Here is a 24,251-nt window from a genome sequence, read left to right as displayed (position 1 = left end):
CCAGCCTAGAGTCTGTCCTTTGACTATTCAGTTTGAGAGTGAGTCTTGCCTGTGTCAGGTGAGGTTGCTGCAGCTGAGCGACAGAGTGTCTGTCAAGAGTGGGAGCTATAAGCAGCATTCCCACCATTCTGACGTACTCACAGAGATTTCCATGCCATGGCTGCAACTTTGGAACCAGAACATTCCTTGGGCAGTCCTTAGAGTAATTACCCTACATCATTGCTTCCTTGTGTCATTAATTATTTAGAAAAGCCTTACTGGTTTGTTTTTTCCATACAACTAATTATCTAAAAGTCTATACAACTTAATTATAAAATGTCAAGACCAATAAACATATCAACAATGGACATCTTCATTTAAAGTTGAAGTTGCGCTAGCCCTGGCTGTATCATTGGATCACAATTAGAAATGCCTGATTAAGTAAAAACATCATTTGGACCTAAATACTCAACAACTCTAGAAAATGACGATTCTAAGTGACCTAGACAGGCAGCCTGGGTGTCTACACTGGTGTACACTACATTTGTACAGCTGATCCTCTCCTTTGAAAGGGACCTGCCCCAAATGCAAAGTGTGGCTCTCAGCATCCCTTTTTATTATTTAGAGCCTCAGCTGTCACAAAGATGCATTTATCTTTTAAAATATTAAATGAGATATTTTCAGTCTGGTAGTGCCTGGGAATCTAAAGCAGAAAGATCGGGAGACTGAAGATAGCCTGAGCTATACTGTATAATCCTGTTTTTAAAACCAAAGCTAAAGGAATAAAAATTAGATTTTCTTTGTACTTCCAATATTGTCAGAATAATGATATCAAGCTGAGGGTCCTAAAATAACGAATGCTGACGTTGAGAGAAGTTACTGATTATCAAGTTTTCCTGTTACAGAGTAGAGGAAATTGAACCCCACACAAGCAAGGTCCCTCTACAGGATGCACAGTGAATCAGTGCCTGGACCAGATGACAAAGGGGTTCTAATGACTAGCCTCTGCCTTTCTGCAAGAACTCTACCATCCCTATACATCATAAGCTACATGCCTGTAGTGTGATATAGTCAAATTTAATATGAATAACTTAGCCCTCTTTAAAATTGTCACGTGTTCAGACTTCAGTGGCCCTGTTCAGCTTGGGGCTATTGTATTAGCTTATGCAAAACATTTTCGTCATCACTGAAAATTCTACTGGATAACTAGGCTACAGCAAAGACCATCCCATCCACAGGCAACTTGCCATAGCTGTGCCATTCACCTTACCTATGAGGGAGTTTATAGAAATGTAAAATTTTAATCGATATTTGTGAAAACAAAAACTAGGGCTGTTCCTTATCTTACTGAAATCTTTGTGTGTACAGACATACATAGGTCTCTTGCAGATTAGAGCTTCTGTATAGAGATGCTAATGTGGAATTTGAGGATTGTAATACTTTTTTAAAGGCTAGTACCTGTAGGAGAGAGGGCTATTTCAGAGGGAAAAATTGAGCTGTAATGCAGGTTCAACAGAGGCTTGGCCAATGCAGCTGGCCAAGAGAGTCCACCTGCCAAAAGCTGGTCCCTCCTGGACCAGAAACCTAAGTGGTGCATGCCCAAGCTCTGTTACTGTGGTAGAAACAGACCGGAAAATACCGGTGAATACCTACCAATGGAGAATTCTTAAATCAATTGGATTATACCTCTGCAGGTGGAGTTAATCATTTTCAGAAGATTCCTAGATGTTTAGTCCATATTTTGAAGTAAAGAAAAGCAAGCTGCAGAACATCGTGTGTTATATGATTTTGAAATAGTATGTTTAGGGAGGTTTCACCTCTAGGCTTAAGACAAAGGGATGGGGCCCTTTGACTCTGTGTCTTGCACCTCTTCTACCATGTTGGGCTGGCTTTTGTTTAGAAAGATACCCCAAACCGTGGCACCTGTGTACACGTAAGGCTGTGCATGTGCAAAGCGAGATCTTTTTGTGATTTTTAAATACACTCTTGCACTTTCCCCCAGAATCTCTATAAACAAGCATGGGAAGCTGAGAAGACGAAAATCCACATCATGCCTGATATCCCTGAGATTGTTTTGGCAAAAGCAAATGCGATTAACATGAGCGATGTAAGTATAATCCCCTGTTTCCATCTTTCTGTGTAGCCTATTCCCACCAGTAATAGAAAATTAACTCAATAATGTCCCTTAATGTATGAGAAGGAACATTTAAAACTAATAGAGTGTTGTCTTTTGCTAAAGACAAATGAGCATCTCTCCTTCCCTAATTTTTGCCCTACTCTGATTTGGAGCAAGGCTGTCCTCAGGGGCTGGGATAGCAGTTAGTGTTTTGAAGAACCACTGGGTTTCATTTTGAGAGGTACCACTTGAGCTAAGAGACCTACCAGAAAGAGAAAGGTCTGGGGCTAAGCTATGAGAATTGTCCTAAAAAGAGTTAAAACAATGGAAAGAAAAGAGGGATATTTTGAACAAACTGGGACAAGCCCTACAATAAGGAATGTGAAACTTTATTCAAAAAATGTATTTGATATTTAACTTCATTTCCTTCTTGTCCCTGCTCTGCATGCTGGGTGGGAGTCCTCCAAGCTTGGCAGTTTCTCTCTTTTCATTGTTTGAATTCCACAGAGATTTGGAATTGCTGACGCTTTTTATTTGACTGTGGAGTTCACACTACTATATAAGTAAAAGAAACTACTGTAACACTAAAATGCCGTTTTGGCGTATGATGATGACTCCTTTGTAGGGCATTCTTTGCCTCTTATTTGATAAAAATAAACCAGTAAGAACCTGCTGGACTTACTCATAGAGACTAGCTCATTTCCTTTCTGTAATGATACACTAAAAACACTGTTAGCTTAAATAGTTGCTTTGTCTTCTCTCTCCCACACAATGAGGTTTCTTAGAACGTTCACCACTGAACCACCAATAGCATATCTGCCCTACAGTCTTGCTGTCAATGATCAGGCTTCTGGAATAACGTCAGGTTTTCCTGCTGACCCTTCTCTTTGCAGAAACTCTATAAACTTTCTCTGGAAGAATCTAGAAAGAAAGGCTATGACCTCAGAACGGACGCAATTCCTATCAAAGCTGCCAGAGCGTCGAGAGATATTGCAAGTGATGTAAGTGGAAGGGCGGCTAGCAAGCAAGCAGAGCAACACAGCTGCAGACACCAAGTGAATGGGATAAAAAAAAGTGACCCGTGATCCAGGGCCTGTAAACAGTAGACTCGCTGGGCTCCACAAATACATCTTGACAATGTTTGTGTGTCTCCACTGGCATTTCTGGAAAACACACCAACAAGACACAGTGGGATGCTAATCAATCATGGTAGTGCCCAAGACACAGTGGGATGCTTATCATGGTAGTGCTCTCACAGGCTCAGCTTCCCATCTCAGGAAGTCTAAGTCAAGTCTCTGCTCCTTGGCCCTGAATTCCCAGCAGGATACATTATGTAGTGTGGCTAGGGTAATCGTTGGTGCTGATGATGGCTGCTCTTAAATACTGAGAAAACTTGGTATCAGTTGTGTTGGGTGAACTCATACCCCAGAAATTGATAAACCTTGTGAACTAGGGCTCCACACACCCTGGGACAGCTGGTGTACTGGGTCAAGACTCATATGAAACTTGATCTGGGCCCCAGAAACCTGCTCTCAGAAGGTTTATGGTGTGGCAGGCACAATGAGGGGCACAGTGCACAGCTCTCCTTGCTGTTGATGCTGTTCCTGTTCCTGGCTGTACTCTCCTTTCCCTCCCTGTTGGCATCCTCTCTTCCCATAGAGCTCTCACAGTGCTGAGAGCCCCAAGCTCTTCCTACAGTACACTGGAGTCCATTGTCTTTCCTGACTTCTTCCCTATAACCTTCACACTCGACCCCATGAAAAGAAATAGTCTAAGGGGATCGCTCACTATCTCCCACCTAGCCTAGGGAGGCTGGGTGGGAACAGCAACATTTCTCCTTAGTTTTGTCAGTTTGGGAAGAGGAAAAAAAATCCTGCAAGGCACAAAGCTGCTCTAAAATTATGCTATGTGTTCCATCCCTGAACTAATATTTCAGCAGCAAACGGCTGGCGGATTTATTTCCCTGGGCAGTAGCTGGCTGCTCATTTTCCCTCTCATTTGCTGTGATCTTCCTGTAAGAGCAGAGTGTGAGCATACATCACTGTAGTGGAGGATGGTGTGTGCCCCAGTCCTCATTCACCCCAGGAGGTCACTCAGCATATATGCTCATATAAAATGGGCTCTGTCCGAAGGACTCTGCTGCCAGGTTTCATAGGCAAAGGTCAAAAATGTGTTTCGTCAACTGTGGAGCTGTATTCAGGTGCCAGTGAAGGGCTGGCCCTAGAACATTGACACTAGAATGATTTTCTTTTTAGTTAAGAAAAGTGTTCTTCACTTTATTCACTTTTTCTTTTTTCACAGTATAAATACAAGCACAGCTACGAAAAGGAGAAAGGAAAAATGGTTGGTTTTCGCAGTCTGGAGGATGATCCCAAATTAGTCCATTCCATGCAAGTGGCTAAGATGCAGTCTGACCGAGAGTACAAGAAAAACTACGAGAAGACGAAGACCAGCTACCATACTCCTGCCGACATGCTGAGTGTCACAGCTGCCAAGGATGCGCAAGCCAACATCACCAACACCAACTACAAGCGCCTCATTCACAAGTACATCCTCCTCCCAGATGCAATGAACATCGAGCTGACCAGGAATATGAATCACATCCAGAGTGATGTAAGAGAGTCTTCCAGCTGAGGGGTGGCTGGGTCCCTAGCGTGGATGTGAACATCACAGTCTTATATACCATAGTTTTGTGTCTTAATTGAAGACTTAATTGAAGTTGAGTGTGTCTTTTTCTTTAAGAACGAATATAAGCAAGACTACAGGGAGTGGTACCGAGGGCTTGGCTGGAGCCCAGCTGGTTCCCTAGAGGTGGAGAAGGCCAAGAAAGCAACTGAATATGCCAGCGATCAGAAGTATCGGCAGCATCCTAGCAACTTCCAGTTTAAAAAGTTGACTGACTCCATGGATATGGTGCTGGCGAAGCAGAATGCTCATACCATGAATAAGGTAGGGAGAGCAGTGTGTTTCCTTCCTTCTAAGCAAGGAGAGGTCGAAAGCCTATGGTCCTTACTTAGGGAGTTGAACTCAGGTTCCCATTTCTAGGAAGTGGCAAGTGATTACACAACATTGTCCTGCATATATTCTAAGTACTTTCATTCCATTTCTAAAGATGGAAAAGGTGCAAAATGTTATTTTTCCAAATCTGACATTAAAGCCAGGTGTGAGAGGACACACCCGAACCCTATCATTAGAAGGCTGAGCAGGATGATGGGAAGTTCAAGGTAAATGATAGCTAGCTAGACTTGTATTATAAATATATATATATATACATATATGTGTATATGTACATGTACATAATATGTACATACATAATGTGTATATAAAGTTTTTTTAAAAGAATATGAATTTGCTCTTTATTTCTCTTCTCAGTCTTATCTTTCCTTACCATTTACTACTTTAAGTGCATTCAAATATTCTCTTTTCCTTCCTATTTATCCTTAACCATTATTCAGACTTAAAAGATCTCCTTCTCTCACTCTCTAGCATTTATACACTGTTGACTGGAATAAAGATAAAACCAAGATTCATGTGATGCCTGATACACCAGATATTTTGCAAGCCAAACAGAATCAGACACTTTACAGTCAGGTAAAGAATGCATGTACATTAATGGCATGTTTTGTCTCAAAACGTACTAAGTTAAAAACCTGATGTAATAGAAAATAACTTCTGTAAATGCTGAAACAATTGAGCCAGTCAAACTCTTCATTCTAGAAGGCTTTTACGAGATTGTAGGAGCATGAGCCTTCGCTGTGTGCTGGGAGTAGACAGAAGCTGTTCGGGGAACTCATGCCCCCTCACCCCTGCCTCTTTGAAGCAGCCTAGCGGAAAGAGTAGTGGGGGCAAGACTTGGTCTTACAAAACATTAGGGTTGCTCTCTGTAACAAGATTTACCTGTCTTGATTCTAAGTTACTCTGAAGCCAGAAGTTGCAGGCCTCTGGGCAAATCAAAGCTTGTTAATAGACAGCAGGGGTTAAGTAAAGGATTAATTGATAGGGCTTCTTTCTCACCTGCCCAGAAACTTCACCTCTCACTTTTACATCCCTGGAACAATAAACTTTTATTGAGCCATGCAAAGAGGGTCACCACTTACAGAAGGAAAAGCTTTACATAAGCACACATGCGTAAACTCACATACATTTATATACAAATTCATATACACATACTCATACACCTTTGTGCACTCCTGTTGGGCTCAGCTTCTTACTTATACTCATACTTTACACACACATACACACACATGCACATACACACACATGCACACACACACACACACATGTACACACACACACATGTGCACACACAGACACACACACATATACACATACATGTCCATAATCACATATACATCTGGAGCAAAAGTCCAGCACCAATGCAGAAAGGCTTCACTCATTCTGGATGAAAAATGACCTCCAATTCTTACTGCATAAAGAAGAGACCCTTTTAGGGCTAAATGAATTAAACCCAAGTAAGAAAAAAGCTTTATCTTCTTTAGTGAGACTAAGCCTGCCTTGCTGTTAGGAAAAGATCTATTCTGTTCAATGGTAAGAGGAAACCTGCCTGCTCTTTCTGTTACCTCAGCAGCTTCTTCTTTGTCCCTCCTTCTGCACTCTGTGTATTGCTCTCTTCTGCTTTAGCGTAGTGTCATCGGTCTTAGTTTTGTGAAACATTTTTTAGGAGAATAGATCACATGGGTTTTCCAAGCATCCTGTTTTACAACAGTTCACTAAAAGTTCAAACATAAATTCAAATCATAAATCAAATAAGAAGTTTACAACAAAGATGTTTACATGTGTTTCCATTAAGAGTATCTATCTAATTAGACATTTATTTTCTGTCACTAGCTCCACAGGTTTATTGAAAGTTAAAAATCCATAATTCTTGTGACTAAGTTAGCATTGAAGTTTTATATAGATAAACCCAGTCAATATTTTATCTTCTGTCTTTTTTTATCTTTAAATTGTTAGTTCCCCTTTATGACCTTTGGTTAATTATTTTAAAGCCTCTAGGAATGTGGTCTAAGTTGTAAATGCCTACTTTCTATCTCAGAAGAAATTAACTCATGACAGGTGAAGACTGGCAGAGTTCTAATTGCAGTTTTCATATCAGAGAGGGCTTTAATAGTCCTAATTTAAAGGACTTAATAATTACTAGTATAATTTTAGGAATTATAAGGAATTTTAGGAATTCTTCTAGAATCATTATTAAGCATTAAGGAGTTGTCTCTTTGTCTATATAGCATCACTATAAGACAGTACATCTTTGTTGATCTGCAGAATTCTGCCCAATAGGGTGGGCCCAGGGATAACATAATATTAATTTTATAAGGACAGGAAAGACATATCAGGTGCAGGAATCATTTCCTGAGATTTTGTCCTTTGTACCTTGCCTCTCAAAGGCTCTTTCATTGTTCCATGGTGAGACATCTCTGGAAGATCACCTGCAAAAGCTTTTAGCCTTTGCTAGATGGCTCCTGACACTACATCTGTTCCAGCTGTAGTTTCATTGTACTTTGGCACAAACTAGAGTTGCCATAGATAATTATTAAAATATAAAACTAGGTCAATTAGACCTGATAGGAGTCTGGCTTTGGCATCTATGAGTTGTTTGATTCTGAATGAGTCAGCTACTCTGATGTCTGATTCTTTCACTACTAAAATCAGGGCCTGCAGCTTTGGATTGCTGTGAGGAACACATGAAAAAGTCCTTAAGGGGCCCAGAACAGTGCCCAGCACATAGAACATACTAGATGACTATTTTGCTATGGTGATTTTAACACACCCCCAACAAGTTTGGCTAGAACAGCTAGCACATTTATTGCAACTTACAAAAGGTTGTAACTACTATTAACATGTAGGTAGTTGAAATTGTGGGATCTGATTGTCTTTTTTAATTATCTTAATGTCAATGTTTAAAGCAGTTGATCCCAGGCTATTGTTAACTACAGGGTGACAGGTACCTTATAAACATAATAGGACCAGATAGTTGCTAAATAGTGGAAGCTTTGTTCAAATACATCATCACCCCTAAATGAAACAAAAAACAAAGCTAGATCAATAATGCTATACCAGTGCTGAGTCTACTCCTATCCAGCCACCTGCTTGGTTTTGTATGTGTTTAGAGTCAGGGTAGATGATTTTAGGGTTCTGTATACACTCTCTAGATATACGTTGGTGTGTCTGCGATTTTAATAAAGGATGAATAGTGCTAAAGAGTCTCTTTACTTTTCAGAAATTTTATAGACTTGGTTGGGAAGAGGCTCTGAAGAAGGGCTATGATCTCCCTGTTGATGCGATTTCTGTCCAGCTGGCCAAGACATCAAGGGACATTGCTAGTGACGTAAGTCCTGGTATGGGTAGAGGAATGTATTTTCAGCTTGGTGAGAGATGTAGTGTTGGTTACTTTTGAAGTATACTGCTATTCCTTCACTTCTTTCTACCATATTTACTCAGAATTGTCTCCTCCACCCCGCAAACATCAAAGGGGTTTTTTCTAATCACCTAGTGGGCCTGAGTCCCTCTAAGACCCATTACAATAAGGTGTTGTTCCAGATGTTACAAAGAAACTAGATATTATGGAGGTTTTTTATGCTTTGCCTAAAATTAATATTCTTGTTTTCTGTTTGTCTCCTTTAGACAAATTCACCCAGATAATAAATCAACTTTAGCAAGCAGGTGTTGATAGTTTTTACCTGCATATGTCTGAAAATTATGCATCACCACTTTAACCTAGCCCTTCCTTATACTTGCATAATTATAAAGTTAGCTCTAGGCATTAAAAATTCAGAAAGGTTCCCTTTACATTCTCTTGGCTATCCAGAGATCTGGTTCATAGAAAAATGCCATTTGTGCTCCAAAGGGCATATTCCACATATGGCTGGGAAAGATGGAACTTTTGGTGACACCCTATATATGGTCCCTATATTTACTAAGTATTTTTATAAGTTATATTTCATTTGCATATAAATAAATAATTCAATTTGCTAATCCAAGAAACTAACTAGAAGAAATCCAAATGATCTTGGGTAGGTGAGAGAGCTCTGTGGGCCAATGAACTTGCTGGAAAACCTGACAATCTGAGTTGAAGCCCACATGGTAGAAGAGAATGGACTCCCACAAATTGTCTTCTGACCTCCACATGTATACCGTGGCATGTGTACCCACACATGTACACATGAATACAAATAAATAAATATAATAAAATTAACTTATGGGAGCTGCTTTATTGTGACACTAACTGCTGCCAAACCTAACAGCCTGAGTTTGATCCTAGAGATCCCCATGATGGAAGGAAGAAAATGACTCCCACATTTACACTGTGATAGAAGCACATTCTCCACCCCGCTCTATGTCTGTATGTGTCTCTCTGTGTATGTATGTTAATTTTTTTTAAATTATAGTTATAAAAACTACAAAGGATCTTGGTTTTAGAGGAATTAGTTACCAAAATTTTATAGGGGCACACTACCTCTTAAAACCTTTGAAACAAACAATTATTTGCAAAATGGGCATATTGGCCCATGCTTTTATTCCCAGCACCCAGTAGACAAAGGCAGGCAGATCTCTGTTACAGAGTTTGAGGCCATCCTGATCTACATAGTATGTTTTAAGACAGCCAAAGCTACATAGTAAGATCCTGTGTCAAAAACAAACAAACAAACAAAAAGCAACCTCAATATTTGCTTCCACATATAGGCTAACCTAGAAGAGGAGGAAGAGAGCCGAAAAATAGAATCTGACAAGAAATTCAAAGAATAGAAGGGGAATTCTATGTAATTTAACTGTGATACTCCAAAACTACCAGGAAATAATTTGAACTCTCTGGCTTTCAGATCAAGACTTCATTAAATCAAACCAAAATTATGCTGAGTATATGGATAAAGCAAAATCATTTTCATTTAATGTTATATGCTAATGATAATGTAGTAATTGAAAGGGCATCAATAATTTCCAGGCAGCCCAATGGCCAATAACTCCCCATTCCTCTTCTTGCAAACCAACTTGAAACTTTACAGTTAATTTGTGAACTTTCCCACCACAAGAGAAACTGTATTCTCTCTCAGCTTCAAGTGGTTTTTATATCTGTAACATTTCATAGAGTTAGAGGTAGGTTTTAAGTATGTAATTTAGTAAGTTAAACTAAGGGAGTTTAGAGTTGGAAGATAGAAAGGTTGTTCGGTTCAATCTCTTACCCGACATTCTGCCTTTTACTCACAAGCAGAGGACGTCCATGATCCTGCAGGGCAGGTGTTTTCTCAGTTGGGTTGTGCTCAGCTATTGTCAGACTTCTTTCTGTTTGTATATGGTATTTTATAACATGCTTTAAGTCTATATTCTGGAATATATGTAGCTTATTTTTTTTCTTCTATTTGAGATTTTTTGAAATATTCCAGTTTCCTTGTTCCCCTTTGGTTTTGGTCTTAAAACTACAATAACTTTCTATTGGCAGTTCATTCTATTTGTGATTGTTTGTTTGTTTGTTTGTTTCATCATCTTAACATTTTAGTGTTTTGTTGCTACAGGATCTCAGGCCAGCTTAAATGAGCTTCTGGTATGTGCTTATCTGTGCTCCACTTTTTAGAAGCAATTTTTGCCAGGTTGTCCAAATCAAGAGCTGTGTCAGGTAGCTTTTGTTCACTGTGATCACAACACCTCACAGAGGCAAGACAAGACTAGTATTTTTACTCAGTTTCCAAGGCTTCATCCATCCTAGCAAAGAAGGCATACTGAGTACCCCAGTTTACATCACTGCAAGCCAGATTTAAAGACTGGAAAGCTGACCCCCTTCTGGCTCTCTCTTTTTCCCTTTTCAGTCAATCTAGGCTCTAACTCCATGGGATTCTATGACTGACTCACATGTAGAGTGGGTCTTTTTCCATCTGGAACTACCCTTTTAGATACACCCAGAGGTGTGCCTTCAATCTTTTAGATGATTCTATATCCAATCATGTTGACAATGCAGATTAACTACTGCAATGGTATAGACACCTTAAAGTCCAGAAGAGTTTAAATATATGTGATCTGAGGGAGTGGAGCCCATGTTGTGAGTTCTACTATGTGTTTAGTGCCTGACATTAAATAACTGCCACTGCACTTATTAGCCATGTTGTGGTCATTTAGTAGTAATGTAATTTCCCTAACTAGAGCTAAAGACTGGATTTTACTTTGGTTATCTTAAATCTATATGGTTTATTTTCACCTACTTGACAAGATGTTGCTCTCTTGTGGAGCTTTGTTTCTAACTAACATATCAACATACTCCCATCTGTGCCTATAAGATATAGATTCCAGTGTAGACATATGATAGAATTATATAATCATGTAAAAATTCTCCAATCTATATTTTTGCTTGTTCACCAGATCATACTCTTCATAATTTTTTTCTCTGCCATTCAGCCCCTATTTTTCTCATAAGCATGAAACAAACATTTTGCTAGATGTTATCCTGAAGTCAGACAACAATGTCTGGCACATATTTCTGCCTTTACATAGAACAATTTCTCACAATAATCTTTCTTGATACTCGACTGCATTACATTCTTTGAATAGAGCTAATTAAGCAGAGCTTACTTACAGACAAAAACACTTTCCATTAGGTTAGTTCAGAAATTATTTTTCATATCTGTTTTGAGGGAAAAGTATAGCAAGAAAGTAAGGTGAGTTTAACTTAGCTTTTGCTTATGTTATTAAAAAGACTCTGTTTCCTGATTTTAGTTTAAATATAAACAAGGCTACCGGAAACAACTGGGACACCATATTGGATTCCAGAGTGTTCAAGATGACCCAAAGCTTGTGCTATCGATGAATGTAGCCAAAATGCAGAGTGAAAGAGAATACAAGAAAGACTTTGAGAAGTGGAAAACCAAATACACCAGCCCAGTGGACATGCTGGGTGTGGTGTTGGCCAAGAAGTGCCAAGCCTTGGTCAGTGACGTGGACTACAGAAACTACCTACACCAGTGGACCTGCTTGCCTGACCAGAATGACGTCATCCAAGCTAAAAAGGTCTATGAGCTGCAAAGTGAGGTCAGTGCCTATCAAATTTGATTACTTAAAATCATTCCACATGCGAATAGCCATTTATGTGAGAAAAAAACAGATTAGAAAGAAGAATTATCATTGACCACCTCAAACACACCTGTCTGTAGCTAGCTAGCACCTCCTAGTCACGGTGAAGGGGAAGATGGGTTTTGATGGCTTGTTCTGTCCTTTCCTAGAATATGTATAAGTCTGACCTAGAGTGGCTGAGAGGCATAGGATGGAGTCCCCTGGGTTCCTTGGAAGCAGAAAAGAACAAGAGGGCTTCAGAAATCATCAGTGAGAAGAAATACCGCCAACCTCCTGACAGAAATAAGTTCACCAGCATCCCTGACGCTATGGACATAGTTCTGGCTAAAACAAATGCCAAAAACAGGAGCGATGTGAGTATTTATTTAGAAACAGACAGAATCTGTCATAGTGCTTGCTGCCTGGCAGTTAGGAGCATTTGCTTAGTAAATGAGCAGAGCAGCAACACCTCCTCATCTCATTTAGAATGGCATAATTTTTTAGATTGGTTTGATCTAATTGAATTGTCAACCACTTTACAGTAAATAACTAAATACATCTTATTTTCAATCTTACTTCAACCAAGTTTCCTTACTTAGCTAGAATGTAATAAAAATTATTGAATTTTTTTCCTTGAAGCCTAAGTACATTATGAGCATAGGTATTTTGGTTTTGACAGAGCATGGAAAATATAGAAACAAGTTTAGGGTGTTGTTGTTTTGTTTTGTTTTGTTTTGTTTTGTTTAACCACAGGGCCATGTCTCCCTTAAAGGGTATATTTTCTAAATATATTTGCCTAGCATGCATGAGGTTCAATTCTCAGTACCACAAAACATTTTATACATACACACACACACACACATATACATACATATATATAATAAATTGATCTTAATGTATTTATCTAGCTGAATCAAGATCACGCAATAATTCCTCAGTATACATTCTGCCTTTAGTGCTCCTGTCCAGCATGGATACCAGTGCTTGGCATAGAACAGGTGCTTAATAAAGTGGTGATTGGATGAGACTGAATGAGACAAACAAAAGTAGCTGTGTGGGACATTTTCATACAGAGAAGCAGCAGCCACTGTTGCTACTCAGGCTAAGCTGCAACATTACAAGAAGCTGAACTAAGTGTGGTGGGACTCTGGATCATGCAAGGAAGTTTAAATAGGTACAAATAACTGCGGAGGTCTTAGGAAGCGCTTTGTACACTGTGCTCCATGTGCCCTCCATTTTCAATGCATACATTAGTTCTTACCCGATACATAAGGCTGTATTTTACAATAGAGCTGTAGCTCTTCTCCTCATAAGGAAACACTCACAGACAACAGTTTTGTTTTCCAAAAGCTGTAGCAGATGCGAGCCTGCCAGTCTCTTTCAGCCTCAATCTCCAGTTCGTCTATTTTTATCTTTGTGATATGCTTTGACTACAGAGGGTGGACGAACAAGTGAGCACATTTTTGGGGTTGTTTTTGGGGTTTTGCCCCCACTCAACTACTGAACATTGCTTCTTTCTTAAAATTTTAATGTAAGGGGACAAAAGCTCTGAATGGAGAAGTTAAGCAAGGGAAGGACTAGACCATAAAGCTGACCAGTCGTGTGCTAGCTGCAGGGGTGCTGAACAGCAATCCTGGTGGGGCTTTGCACACCTAGGCAGAAGCCAGACCAGCTAGGGTGCTTGAGCCTCTTCTTTTGAATATACTGATCTAAATAATATTAGCATTCACTGTACATTCTGTGGGATCAAGGTAGAATATCATATTGAGGAAACTTCTCTACTGGGACACTCTTGCACCTTGGAAGAAGTTTGGCAATATCTAGAAAGTTTTTTCCTTTGGTTGTTCTGACTTGGAGGTGGTGTGCTACTGGCCTCTAGTGGATAGAAAGCAGACACGACTACTAAAAAAAAATCCCTCATGACACAAGACCATGTCCTACAGTCAAGAGCCACCCAGAGTGTAGCACCAATGATGATGAGGCCAAAAAGCACTCGAGTTCCTACCAGAAAGATGAGTAAAGAACTTGAGTAAACGTATTAATATTAATGGGCCTTGTTTTGGTTTGGTCCTGAAGGCCTAATTAACTTCTCTGAGCCATTTGCGTAATAGAAAGCATTTTCTTACAGAAGTATAAAATCTAAGGAATTAATGAATCCTTAAAATGTTTATACTGGAGGGCTGGTGAGATGGATCAGTGGATAAAGACACCTGCTATGAAGCCTGAGCACTTGCATGTGACACACGGAGTCCACAATGGTGATCAAAAAGCTGCTTCTGCAAGTTGTCCTCTTCCCTACACGTGCAAGCTATGGCACCTGAACCCTACTCACACACACATACACATACACACATACATATACCCATACATACACATATACACACACATACATACACACTAAATAAATGTTATGAAATAAAAACTTATTCAGTTTTAATACTAATACCCTTTGTAGTAAAAGAAAAAATGTTTCTCCTGGTTGACAATGCACTTGGAGGTCACACATTGCATTTATTCTTACTCGGGATTATTTCCTCACTACCTCTCTGTCTTCGATGTTTATGACAGGTGCAGCATCTCTTTCACCTTGGGTTTTCCAAGGTATCCTCATGATTATTCAGATCATGTCTTTTCATGGGGAAGCTATACACTGTGTCCTGCTCAAGCCTCATGACAGGAGAGCCGAGAGCCTCAGGTTATCCTGTCGCTGATCATTTGAACTTTTATCACTTGCTTAAAATGATCTTGCCAGATTCCTCTGCTGTTGAGTTAACCATTTTATCCCTTGGAGAAAATTTTAAAGACTACATCTCACTACTTATTGCTGGGTGACCAGGAACTCTCTTTGTATATGTAGACCAGGCTACCCTCAAACCCACAGAGATGCCTGCCTCTGCCTCTCATGTGCTGAGATTAAAGACATGCATTACCACATTTGGCAACATATCACTACATGGACCAAGAGTGGGGTTCAAAACTTGTAATTGACTTCTTGTTGACACACACATATACTATATAAATATTCCTATTTTCGAACTTTCACTTTTAGTAAATTACCAAGATTTTTAAATTTAGATTCCCATGGTCTTCTGTTGAAGACAAACATGAAAACGGTTTTAGCACACCAAAAGATTTTGATAAAATTTTTAACTGTTCTTTTGGGGAATCCCAAAATCTCTGTCAGTTTACTTATTCTCCAAAATAATTGTATAACCCTAAATAGTAAACCAAATGAGAACTAAGATTCCCTAATTCCTAGGTATAATTTGAATAGGTCATCTTTTGATAAAACAGTTAAACACTAAGAGGGATTTTGATGGCAAAAAAATAGAAAATGCTATTCTTCTTGATAGTATCAACAAAGTTTTTATTTCATGTATTGATTTCTATAGACAATAGTATCTATAACTTCAAAAAGGTGATCCATAATCTATATTTGAAAGGTAGTTATATTTCAGATAAGAAAATTGTGTCTATTTTCTTTTTATATTGTCATCTTGTTATCAATTATAATGTTCAATGTACATGAACCTAATAATCCCATCTGAAGCCAATTGTTATATTTGAGCCTGACAATACCATTGACAAAATCATTGTTTCTTATTTTAGAGACTTTATAGAGAAGCTTGGGACAAGGACAAGACTCAGATCCACATCATGCCCGACACTCCTGACATCGTTCTGGCTAAGGCAAACTTAATCAATACAAGTGATGTGAGTTTACAAGTTTAGTGTACCTTTTCAGAAAGCTCAGCTAATCACTTCTAAGTCAGTAAAGTTGTTCAAAAAATCTTTTGAATTCCAAGTCATTTTAGTTAGCAGACAATGAGTGACTCTGATTCCCTATTTGGTGAGCATTTTGTCCATCCAGTGTTGGCATCCCTTTCTCAAGCAGCATCAGAGCATGGATCTCTCTATATTTCCATTTCCTTATTACATGTATTATCATAATGGAGTGTTTACACCATTCTCATTTTTTCCTATGTTGGAAGAATCAATTTTTACTGGATCTGTATTTCTTACAATGTTTTGTGCTTCACAAATAGATTCTGGGTAAAGTTTTGAACAAGTAAAAAAAAGAAAAACAATGCATTGGGGGAAATTTTCATTTTTACCAGATTACTTTGCTGACAAATGTTAATCCTTCAAATGTATGGATATAAAAATTTAAACATTCAAACATAAATTCTGAATCCTAATAGAGTGGTTTTAATGTTAAAGATATACGGGGGTAATACTACAAAGACTAAAATATGAACAGGCAATGGCCCTCTGGGTAAAAATATGTTTGAATATATTATGAATTATTCAGTTATATCACAATTGGAGTGAGCAAATTATAAACATAAGTTTTAAAATTCAGTAAAGTATATTTTTAATTATGAAGGACGATTATCCTGCCAGAGGACAGTCTTCCCTTCAATGGCCCCATGGGATGGGGTAGATTCTGACTCATGGTACACTAGCTACACAGAAGGGATAGCCACTCAATCATTTTTTTTTCCATAAGAGGAATTCATAAGAGGAATAAGACTGAAAGACTTTCTCTATAGCATCTCCTAATGGAATACAACATTATCTGGAAAATACCACCAAAATGATAATTCATTTCTCTGTCAGCTTACTTCTGATGCATTTTCTAAAGTACTTGGGAATTTCATGACTTTGGTAATCAGAGAGCTTTAAAATATAGAACAGGATCATTAGCAATTCATAGATGTAATATCCAATTACCTTGGAGTGGTCTAGAGTATAGAGACTACTTTCACAAACACTTGAAGTATGCAGTACATTGGCTGCATTATTCTGCTTAATCATCATACTGTTTATGGGGAATGGTTTTCCCAAAGTGATTGTCTTCATCTCTCAACAGAAACTCTACAAAATGGGTTATGAGGAACTGAAGAAGAAAGGTTATGATCTTCCTGTCGATGCCATTCCAATCAAAGCAGCGAAAGCATCCCGGGAAATTGCCAGTGAAGTAAGATGCTATGCCCTGTAGATAGCGGGAAAATGCCAGTGAAGTAAGATGCTATGCCCTGTAGATAGCGGTTCAATTGCAATGAGCGTTATTTTAAAATGAACAAACATCATCTAAGGGGTCACAAATTAAAATGAGTGATGATCCCAGACATACAGTGTGGGGTAAAAATAAGACCAAAAGTCAGTTTGGCTGACTATTTTTGGCTGAACTTAGCCTTTAGTCTTGCCTATCAAAAGCAGAAACCTGTAGCTCTAGGGGCTTAGGAAGATGGTTAGAATTAGTAAGTTTTGAAAATTGCTATAAAGGTGGCAACAAAAGGAATGAGATATTCTTTTCTTCCTTTAGTACAAATACAAAGAAGGCTTCCGAAAACAACTTGGTCACCACATTGGTGCTCGGAACATCAAGGATGACCCCAAGATGATGTGGTCCATACATGTGGCCAAGATCCAGAGTGACAGGGAGTACAAGAAGGACTTTGAGAAGTGGAAGACCAAGTACAGCAGCCCAGTGGACATGCTGGGGGTGGTGCTGGCTAAGAAGTGCCAGACCTTGGTCAGCGATGCGGACTACAGGAACTACCTACACCAGTGGACGTGTCTGCCTGACCAGAATGACGTCATCCACGCTCGGCAGGCCTATGATCTCCAGAGCGATGTGAGTCTAAAGTTTTCCTTTGTTCAATGAAACAGTCTCCTTTTCTAAAATAGTGAGTTTATACACTGATGCCCAAACTCCACCTAGGAATACAAGCAACATTAGTCTGCAAAGAAAGAATCTATAGTGGAATGTTCTAGATAGCTGATCATTCTCCACACATTTCTCTCACTTTGCAAAACATGCTTTTAATCTGAATATTTCATTAAATTTCTGAACCCAGGAATTTAGGGAAGTCAAATGTTAAATATTACAAACATGTCTGTATTGTGTAACAACATACACTTTCATCTCTTTGTGGGTATATGCTTACATTTCTGATTTGTCACTTGGAATTTCAGAATTTGTACAAGGCTGATCTTCAGTGGCTAAGAGGCATTGGCTGGATACCTTCTGGTTCCCTGGAAGATGAAAAAAACAAAAGAGCCACTCAGATCCTGAGTGACCATGTTTACCGTCAGCACCCAGATAAATTCAAGTTTTCCAGCCTTATGGACTCCATGCCAATGGTCTTGGCAAAAAATAATGCTATAACCATGAATCATGTAAGTCCTTTCTTTGCACAAGGGAGATATTAAATGTTTCTGGCAGGAGTGGGTGACACTGTTCCTATAGAGAGAAAAATCCCATTCAGTTTTTCTCAATAACATTAAGGTGTCTCTAAAGGAAATGTTTCTTATTGACAGAATCATTAAAACCTGAACACATCACATTAACCCACAGAGCATGGTTTCAAACTGTTCATTATTGACCTGTCTTCTTGTTGTTCTTAGCACCTCTATACCGAAGCTTGGAATAAAGATAAAACCACTGTCCACATTATGCCAGATACCCCAGAAGTTATATTGGCTAAACAAAACAAAGTAAATTACAGTGAGGTAAGCAATGTAGTTGTAATATGTGATATATTTTCCTTATATTAGACTTTGCAAATGAAACTTACAATTATTTATGTCTCTTGCAGAAATTATATAAACTTGGCCTGGAAGAAGCCAAGAGGAAAGGCTATGACATGCGGCTTGATGCCATTCCTATCAAGGCAGCCAAGGCCTCCAGAGACATTGCAAGTGACGTAAGTACACTGGGGAGATTAGGTATGTCTGGGAGGTTTTCACCTTAGCTCTGGCTCCAGGATCTCCTGTCTCTCTTTGATGTACAATGGGCCAAGCTATGATGCTAATGTTGTTGCTAAACATTAATTATGTCAGCTTTAAGTAGCTTAAAATGGTAATAAACTTAAGCTAGCCATCAGCCGTAGTAATGAGCATTTCAGTGTGCCATGCTTAACTGAAGTTGGGATCATTTTTTTACTTTCCCACATGATATATTTCTCATTCTTACAGTCATACTTTTTTGTAGGGGTTCTTCAAAACTTAATCCATGCCATATGAACTAATGAATCTAAACAAGATATGTCATACAAATGCCAGCCATCCATGTGGGCCATGTGTTTGTTTTAGCCTCCAGTGCCTAGCTGAAGATACAGGTTTTCTTTCTTTTTTCTTTTGGTTTTTCGAGACAGGGTTTCTCTGTATATGGCTGTCCTGGAACTCACTCTGTAGACCAGGCTGGCCTCGAACTCAGAAATCCGCCTGCCTCTGCCTCCCAAGTGCTGGGATTAAAGGCGTGCGCCACCACCGCCCAGCGATACATGTTTTCTTTATTAGATTATAGTGAGTTATGTTTTCTTTATTAGATTATAGTGAGTTACACATGGCCATTTTTTTGTTGTTGTTTGGTTGTTTGGTTGGTTTTTTGTTTGTTTGTTTGGGGGGGTGTTGACAAGGTTTTTCTGTAATAGTCCATGGCTGTCCTGGAACTTGCTTTGTAGACCAGGCTGGCTTCAAATTCTCAGAAATCTGTCTCCCTCTGCCTCCCATGTGTTGGGATTAAAGGCACGAGCCACCATGCCACATGAGGCCATTTTTAAAGAAGCATATACATGTGTTTTGGTCATTTTCCCATACCCTGATACCATCTCCCTTTTTAATTTTCTTACATTGCTGACATTTTTTTATTCATTTTTTGTCCTTGAGTCAAAAATACATTGTTATCTTGTTTCCAAAATACAGGAAATGGTCATCACATTTAAAAACAAATGACGAATATAGAAGAATTTAGCATTAATATATAACTGTATATCATACATGTTCATACGGAATTCTAATGACATAAAAATGCTTATGTAATAATTACAAAAAGCAGGCAAAACCCATTAACTTATGACTCACATTTTAAGTATATTCATTCATACACGCATACCACAAAGAGCTCTGTGCAGTAAAATATATTTGTTTTCCTTTTCTTTTTAGTATTTTGTTTATTTTCTTCATGATGTAAGACACTTACACTATATATTCAAAGGAGATCATTATGTTTAACAAACAGGATAATTCTGTCCTAGTGCATACATTTTGCTAAAGGTCAAAGCAGATGACTAGCAATCTTTTTCTTCTTGTAGTTCAAGTACAAGGAAGGCTACCGCAAGCAACTGGGTCACCACATTGGTGCCCGCGCTATACACGATGACCCCAAGATGATGTGGTCCATGCACGTGGCCAAGATCCAGAGTGACAGGGAGTATAAGAAGGACTTTGAGAAATGGAAGACCAAGTACAGCAGTCCAGTGGACATGCTAGGTGTGGTGCTGGCTAAGAAGTGCCAGACCTTGGTCAGTGATGTTGACTACAGGAACTACCTACACCAGTGGACATGTCTGCCTGACCAGAATGACGTCATCCACGCTCGGCAGGCCTATGATCTTCAGAGTGATGTGAGTACTAATGATAAAGGTGGATCAGTAAATTTATTCCAGAGAAGAAGGTTTAAATATATGGCCCAACGCTCACCTCTGCCGCATGCTCTCCTTCTGAATGCTAATCCTTAGCATTCATCCAAAGTGCAGTAGTGCTTGAACCTGCTACCTACTAAATTATATTTTTAAAAGTCTTCTTACTTGATTTGATTTGGATATACATTGGCTAAAAGTGCGTTCCTAATGTGGAGATAAATATTTATGGACAATTTGTGTGTCAACAGAATATGTACAAGTCTGATCTCCAGTGGATGAGAGGCATCGGCTGGGTGCCCATTGGCTCTCTGGATGTGGAAAAATGCAAACGGGCCACTGAAATCCTGAGTGACAAAATCTACCGTCAGCCCCCAGACAAGTTCAAGTTCACCAGTGTGACTGATTCTCTGGAGCAAGTATTGGCCAAGAATAATGCCATCACTATGAACAAGGTGAGAGGTCAGAGTTCAGGGGAGCCATATGGGGTTGCTGAAAATGAATCCAAGGAACAGGAAGACAGTTGAGAAAAGAGGTTTACATAATAAGACATTTATATCTACCTTTTATCTTTTATTTCTCTAATCTGTTATCCACCTAGCATGGTATTCATATTTTACTATTGATTTCAGTTATTGTTTCTTGGTTTTAATAAAGTACGATATTTTGTTGAAAAATAACCACTGTACTAAAATACTTATTCCTACTTTCTTCTTAATTTGTATGTGTTTTCAGATTACCAGAATATATATTACAAATATATATTTCACTATGAACTAATTAGTTGATGACATGTATATAATATATAATTTGTTATACCAAAACCTTGTCTCCTTTGTTTATATGTTTTCTGTGTTCTTAAAATGCCTATTGGTTAGACATTGGTGTTTTTCCTGATGAATATATATCTTCTTTGATAGCGTTTGTACACAGAAGCCTGGGACAAAGACAAGACACAGATCCACATCATGCCAGATACACCAGAAATCATGTTGGCGCGAATGAATAAAGTCAACTACAGCGAGGTGGGAATAGATGCCAATCCTTAGAAATCTATGCTGTTTTTCACTTCAATTGATCATTCCATGGTGATATAATGATGAACATCAGCTTTGTAAAGAATCGTCTTTTCACCAGGCTGTGGTGGCGCACACTTTTAATCCCAGCACTTGAGAGGCAGAGGCAGGTGGATTTCTGAGTTTGAGGCCAGCCTGGTCTACAGAGTGAGTTCCAGGATAGCCAGGGCTATACAGAGAAACCCTGTCTCAAACAACAAACAAACAAACAAAAAAGAATTGCTTTTTCTTATTTTATGAGAAAAGCTACATTTGCATTTCTCAATCACTATCATTAAGTGCTAAATGTTATGATGTTACCATTTAGGGTAATACAATTTTTGCATTAATTAAAAGAATTAATGACTTCAGTATATTTTCTTTTATTTAACTTTTTTCTTCTTTAAAGCATTTTATTTTATGTGTATAAATGTTTGTCTGTGCACCATGTACATGACTGGTGCCTACAGAAGCCAGAAGAGGGTGTTAGATGGCCTGGAGCTGGTGTTACAGATGGTTGTGAGCCACCATGTGGGTGGTGGGGACCAAACCCCGGTCCTTTGGAAAGGCCGTCAGTGCTCTTAACCACTAAGCCAACTCTCTAGCCTGGTTGTTCTCAACCTGTGGGTTACAACCCTTTTAGGAATTGAATGTCCATTTCACAGGGCTTGCTGAAAGCCATCTGCATATCAGATATTTATATAATGATGTATAGCAAAATTACAACTAAGAAATAACAAAGACTAGTTTTATGGTTAAGGATCACTATACAAGAGGAACTGTATTAAAGGGTCAGAGCATTAGAAAGGTTGAGAACCACTGCTCTACCCGCTCTTTATTAACTTTTAAAGTAAAGAAATCTTAAAAAAAAAAAAAGAAATTAAAAACAGACTACACATGTGTCTCCCCTTAGTGCTAATGCAACACTTCATAAATATATTTTCCATGTCTAGTATATTGCTTTTAAACTGTGCTGTAGTGTTAAAGCTTATGATTTCTAAAGTATAAGAATAAATTCATGATATAAAATCCCAGAACCATCAAACAATACAGAGACTATGAAGGAAACTCTGCTTGGGTTATATATGAATGAACCTGTTTCTTTTTGTGACTGGTGAGCATGAGATCATGTGTCCTCATTTTAGAGCCCGTGTCTTAGGTAGAGAGAGAGGTCAGTCCCTCTCTAGGAGAGACAACCCACTCAGGGCTGTGCTACCTTTGCCTAAGAATTCCCAGTGGCAAAGAGCTTATTTCATAAGTCAACCTCTTCATTCTGGAAATTTCCATTAAAAAGTATTTCTCTTGGAATACTCTCTTTGAAAATCCCAAAGTCCTCTGAAATTGATAGTACCAGTCTATACACAGGGATACCGATAGCCACCAGTGACCTTCCCTGCCGACCACACCCCAGGTTCTGTTTGCATTCTTAACATCCCTACGTTCCTAGACATTTCTTCAGCTGGTCAGATGTGACTCTAAGCTAAGTAAAATACTATGAGTGGGTTATGAGCAGGACTGAGCATTCGAACTGCTACTGGTTTTTATCTTTTGGACCTGTGGCCAGCATTTCTGCACCCTGCTGGAGTACACTGGTGGCTGTGTCAACACTGGTGTACATGATCTTGAATCCTCTTAGACTATAAGACCTTTCACAAAGGCTAAAGTTAAGTTAGTTTTCCGCTAGGCTGAGTATGCACATTTATAATGTATAGCTTTCTCATAGATTGCCATTCATCTCTGGGTAATTTCTTCCCATTAGATTGAGGCTGCAGGTTTAAGCCTGTAGAGATCTTGTGAATCTAAGATTCTGACAGAGGTGTTATCTTTTTCTCTGGGTTTTGTGCCACTGGCAAGCCGAATGCCATTTCTCTGACAGGACAGATCAATAGACTATTAACCTTATACACAATGGAACTCAGAGACCTTAGACAGAATCACAGGTCTAAAGTCAGTTTATTTGGGGAAGGCAGACTGGAGTTGTAGTGATTGTATAACTAGCTCTTAATGGTCACCCAAACTGAAAATATCAAGTCCTCAAGCAATTCTGGGATTTTTGATCCTGTACTACTGGAAACATGCAGAGACACCATAGTAGGGCAGCATTGCTGGTAAAGCGTGGCAGCAAAGAATCCCTTGCCTGAGTGCCTAGCCCACCCAGTCTCCTTCCTGCCATTCTCGTTACACAAATTCAATTCTTTTCTGTTTTCACCTTAGTTAAGATGGGAGAATGCAGGGTAAAGTTAGTTGTCTTTCTCCCTCTAAGGTTTTTCTTGACTTCTATAGAAGTAAGCAGCAAAATCTGTCCTGCCTCCACCAGTACTGGGGACTGCATTCAGAGCCTCCTTACCGTGGAGCTAGAGCCTAAGCCCTAAGTGCCACATTCGTTTCTTACCTGCAGGTGGTCTGCTCCAGCTCAGAAATCTTTTCAGTCCCTGCCTGACATTCTTCCCTGGTGGCTCCTTCCAGTCCATCCCTGCTGTCTTTCCCCAATTACCAGCTTAGTCTTTGGAAGCCTAGTTTATCACTCAAGGTAGAGTCCAAGAGCAGCCCTCTGCAGGAACTTCCCTTATTCTTAGATCACAGTAAAACACACACACACACACACACACACACACACACACA

General features: G+C 39.1%; 1 protein-coding gene across 35 annotated transcripts in view; it reads left to right on the top strand.

The window, feature by feature from the left end:
* Neb (nebulin) overlaps window positions 1–24,251 on the top strand; it is a 195,210-nt gene that overhangs the window by 60,426 nt on the left and 110,533 nt on the right. For all 35 annotated transcript variants that reach the window (XM_031370219.1, XM_031370217.1, XM_031370252.1 and 32 more), the window contains exons 47-63: window positions 1,982–2,086; window positions 2,989–3,096; window positions 4,397–4,708; window positions 4,838–5,044; window positions 5,582–5,686; window positions 8,331–8,438; window positions 11,813–12,124; window positions 12,316–12,519; window positions 15,755–15,859; window positions 17,019–17,126; window positions 17,475–17,786; window positions 18,128–18,331; window positions 18,560–18,664; window positions 18,751–18,858; window positions 20,248–20,559; window positions 20,826–21,029; window positions 21,495–21,599. In XM_031370219.1, the coding sequence (XP_031226079.1) occupies window positions 1,982–2,086; window positions 2,989–3,096; window positions 4,397–4,708; window positions 4,838–5,044; window positions 5,582–5,686; window positions 8,331–8,438; window positions 11,813–12,124; window positions 12,316–12,519; window positions 15,755–15,859; window positions 17,019–17,126; window positions 17,475–17,786; window positions 18,128–18,331; window positions 18,560–18,664; window positions 18,751–18,858; window positions 20,248–20,559; window positions 20,826–21,029; window positions 21,495–21,599 (3,024 nt within the window). The remainder of the gene's footprint in view (window positions 1–1,981; window positions 2,087–2,988; window positions 3,097–4,396; window positions 4,709–4,837; window positions 5,045–5,581; window positions 5,687–8,330; window positions 8,439–11,812; window positions 12,125–12,315; window positions 12,520–15,754; window positions 15,860–17,018; window positions 17,127–17,474; window positions 17,787–18,127; window positions 18,332–18,559; window positions 18,665–18,750; window positions 18,859–20,247; window positions 20,560–20,825; window positions 21,030–21,494; window positions 21,600–24,251) is intronic.

The sequence above is a fragment of the Mastomys coucha genome, unplaced genomic scaffold (assembly GCF_008632895.1).
Source record: "Mastomys coucha isolate ucsf_1 unplaced genomic scaffold, UCSF_Mcou_1 pScaffold15, whole genome shotgun sequence".
NCBI classification, from domain to species: Eukaryota; Metazoa; Chordata; class Mammalia; order Rodentia; family Muridae; genus Mastomys; species Mastomys coucha.
This window is presented reverse-complemented; position numbering and strand designations above follow the sequence as displayed.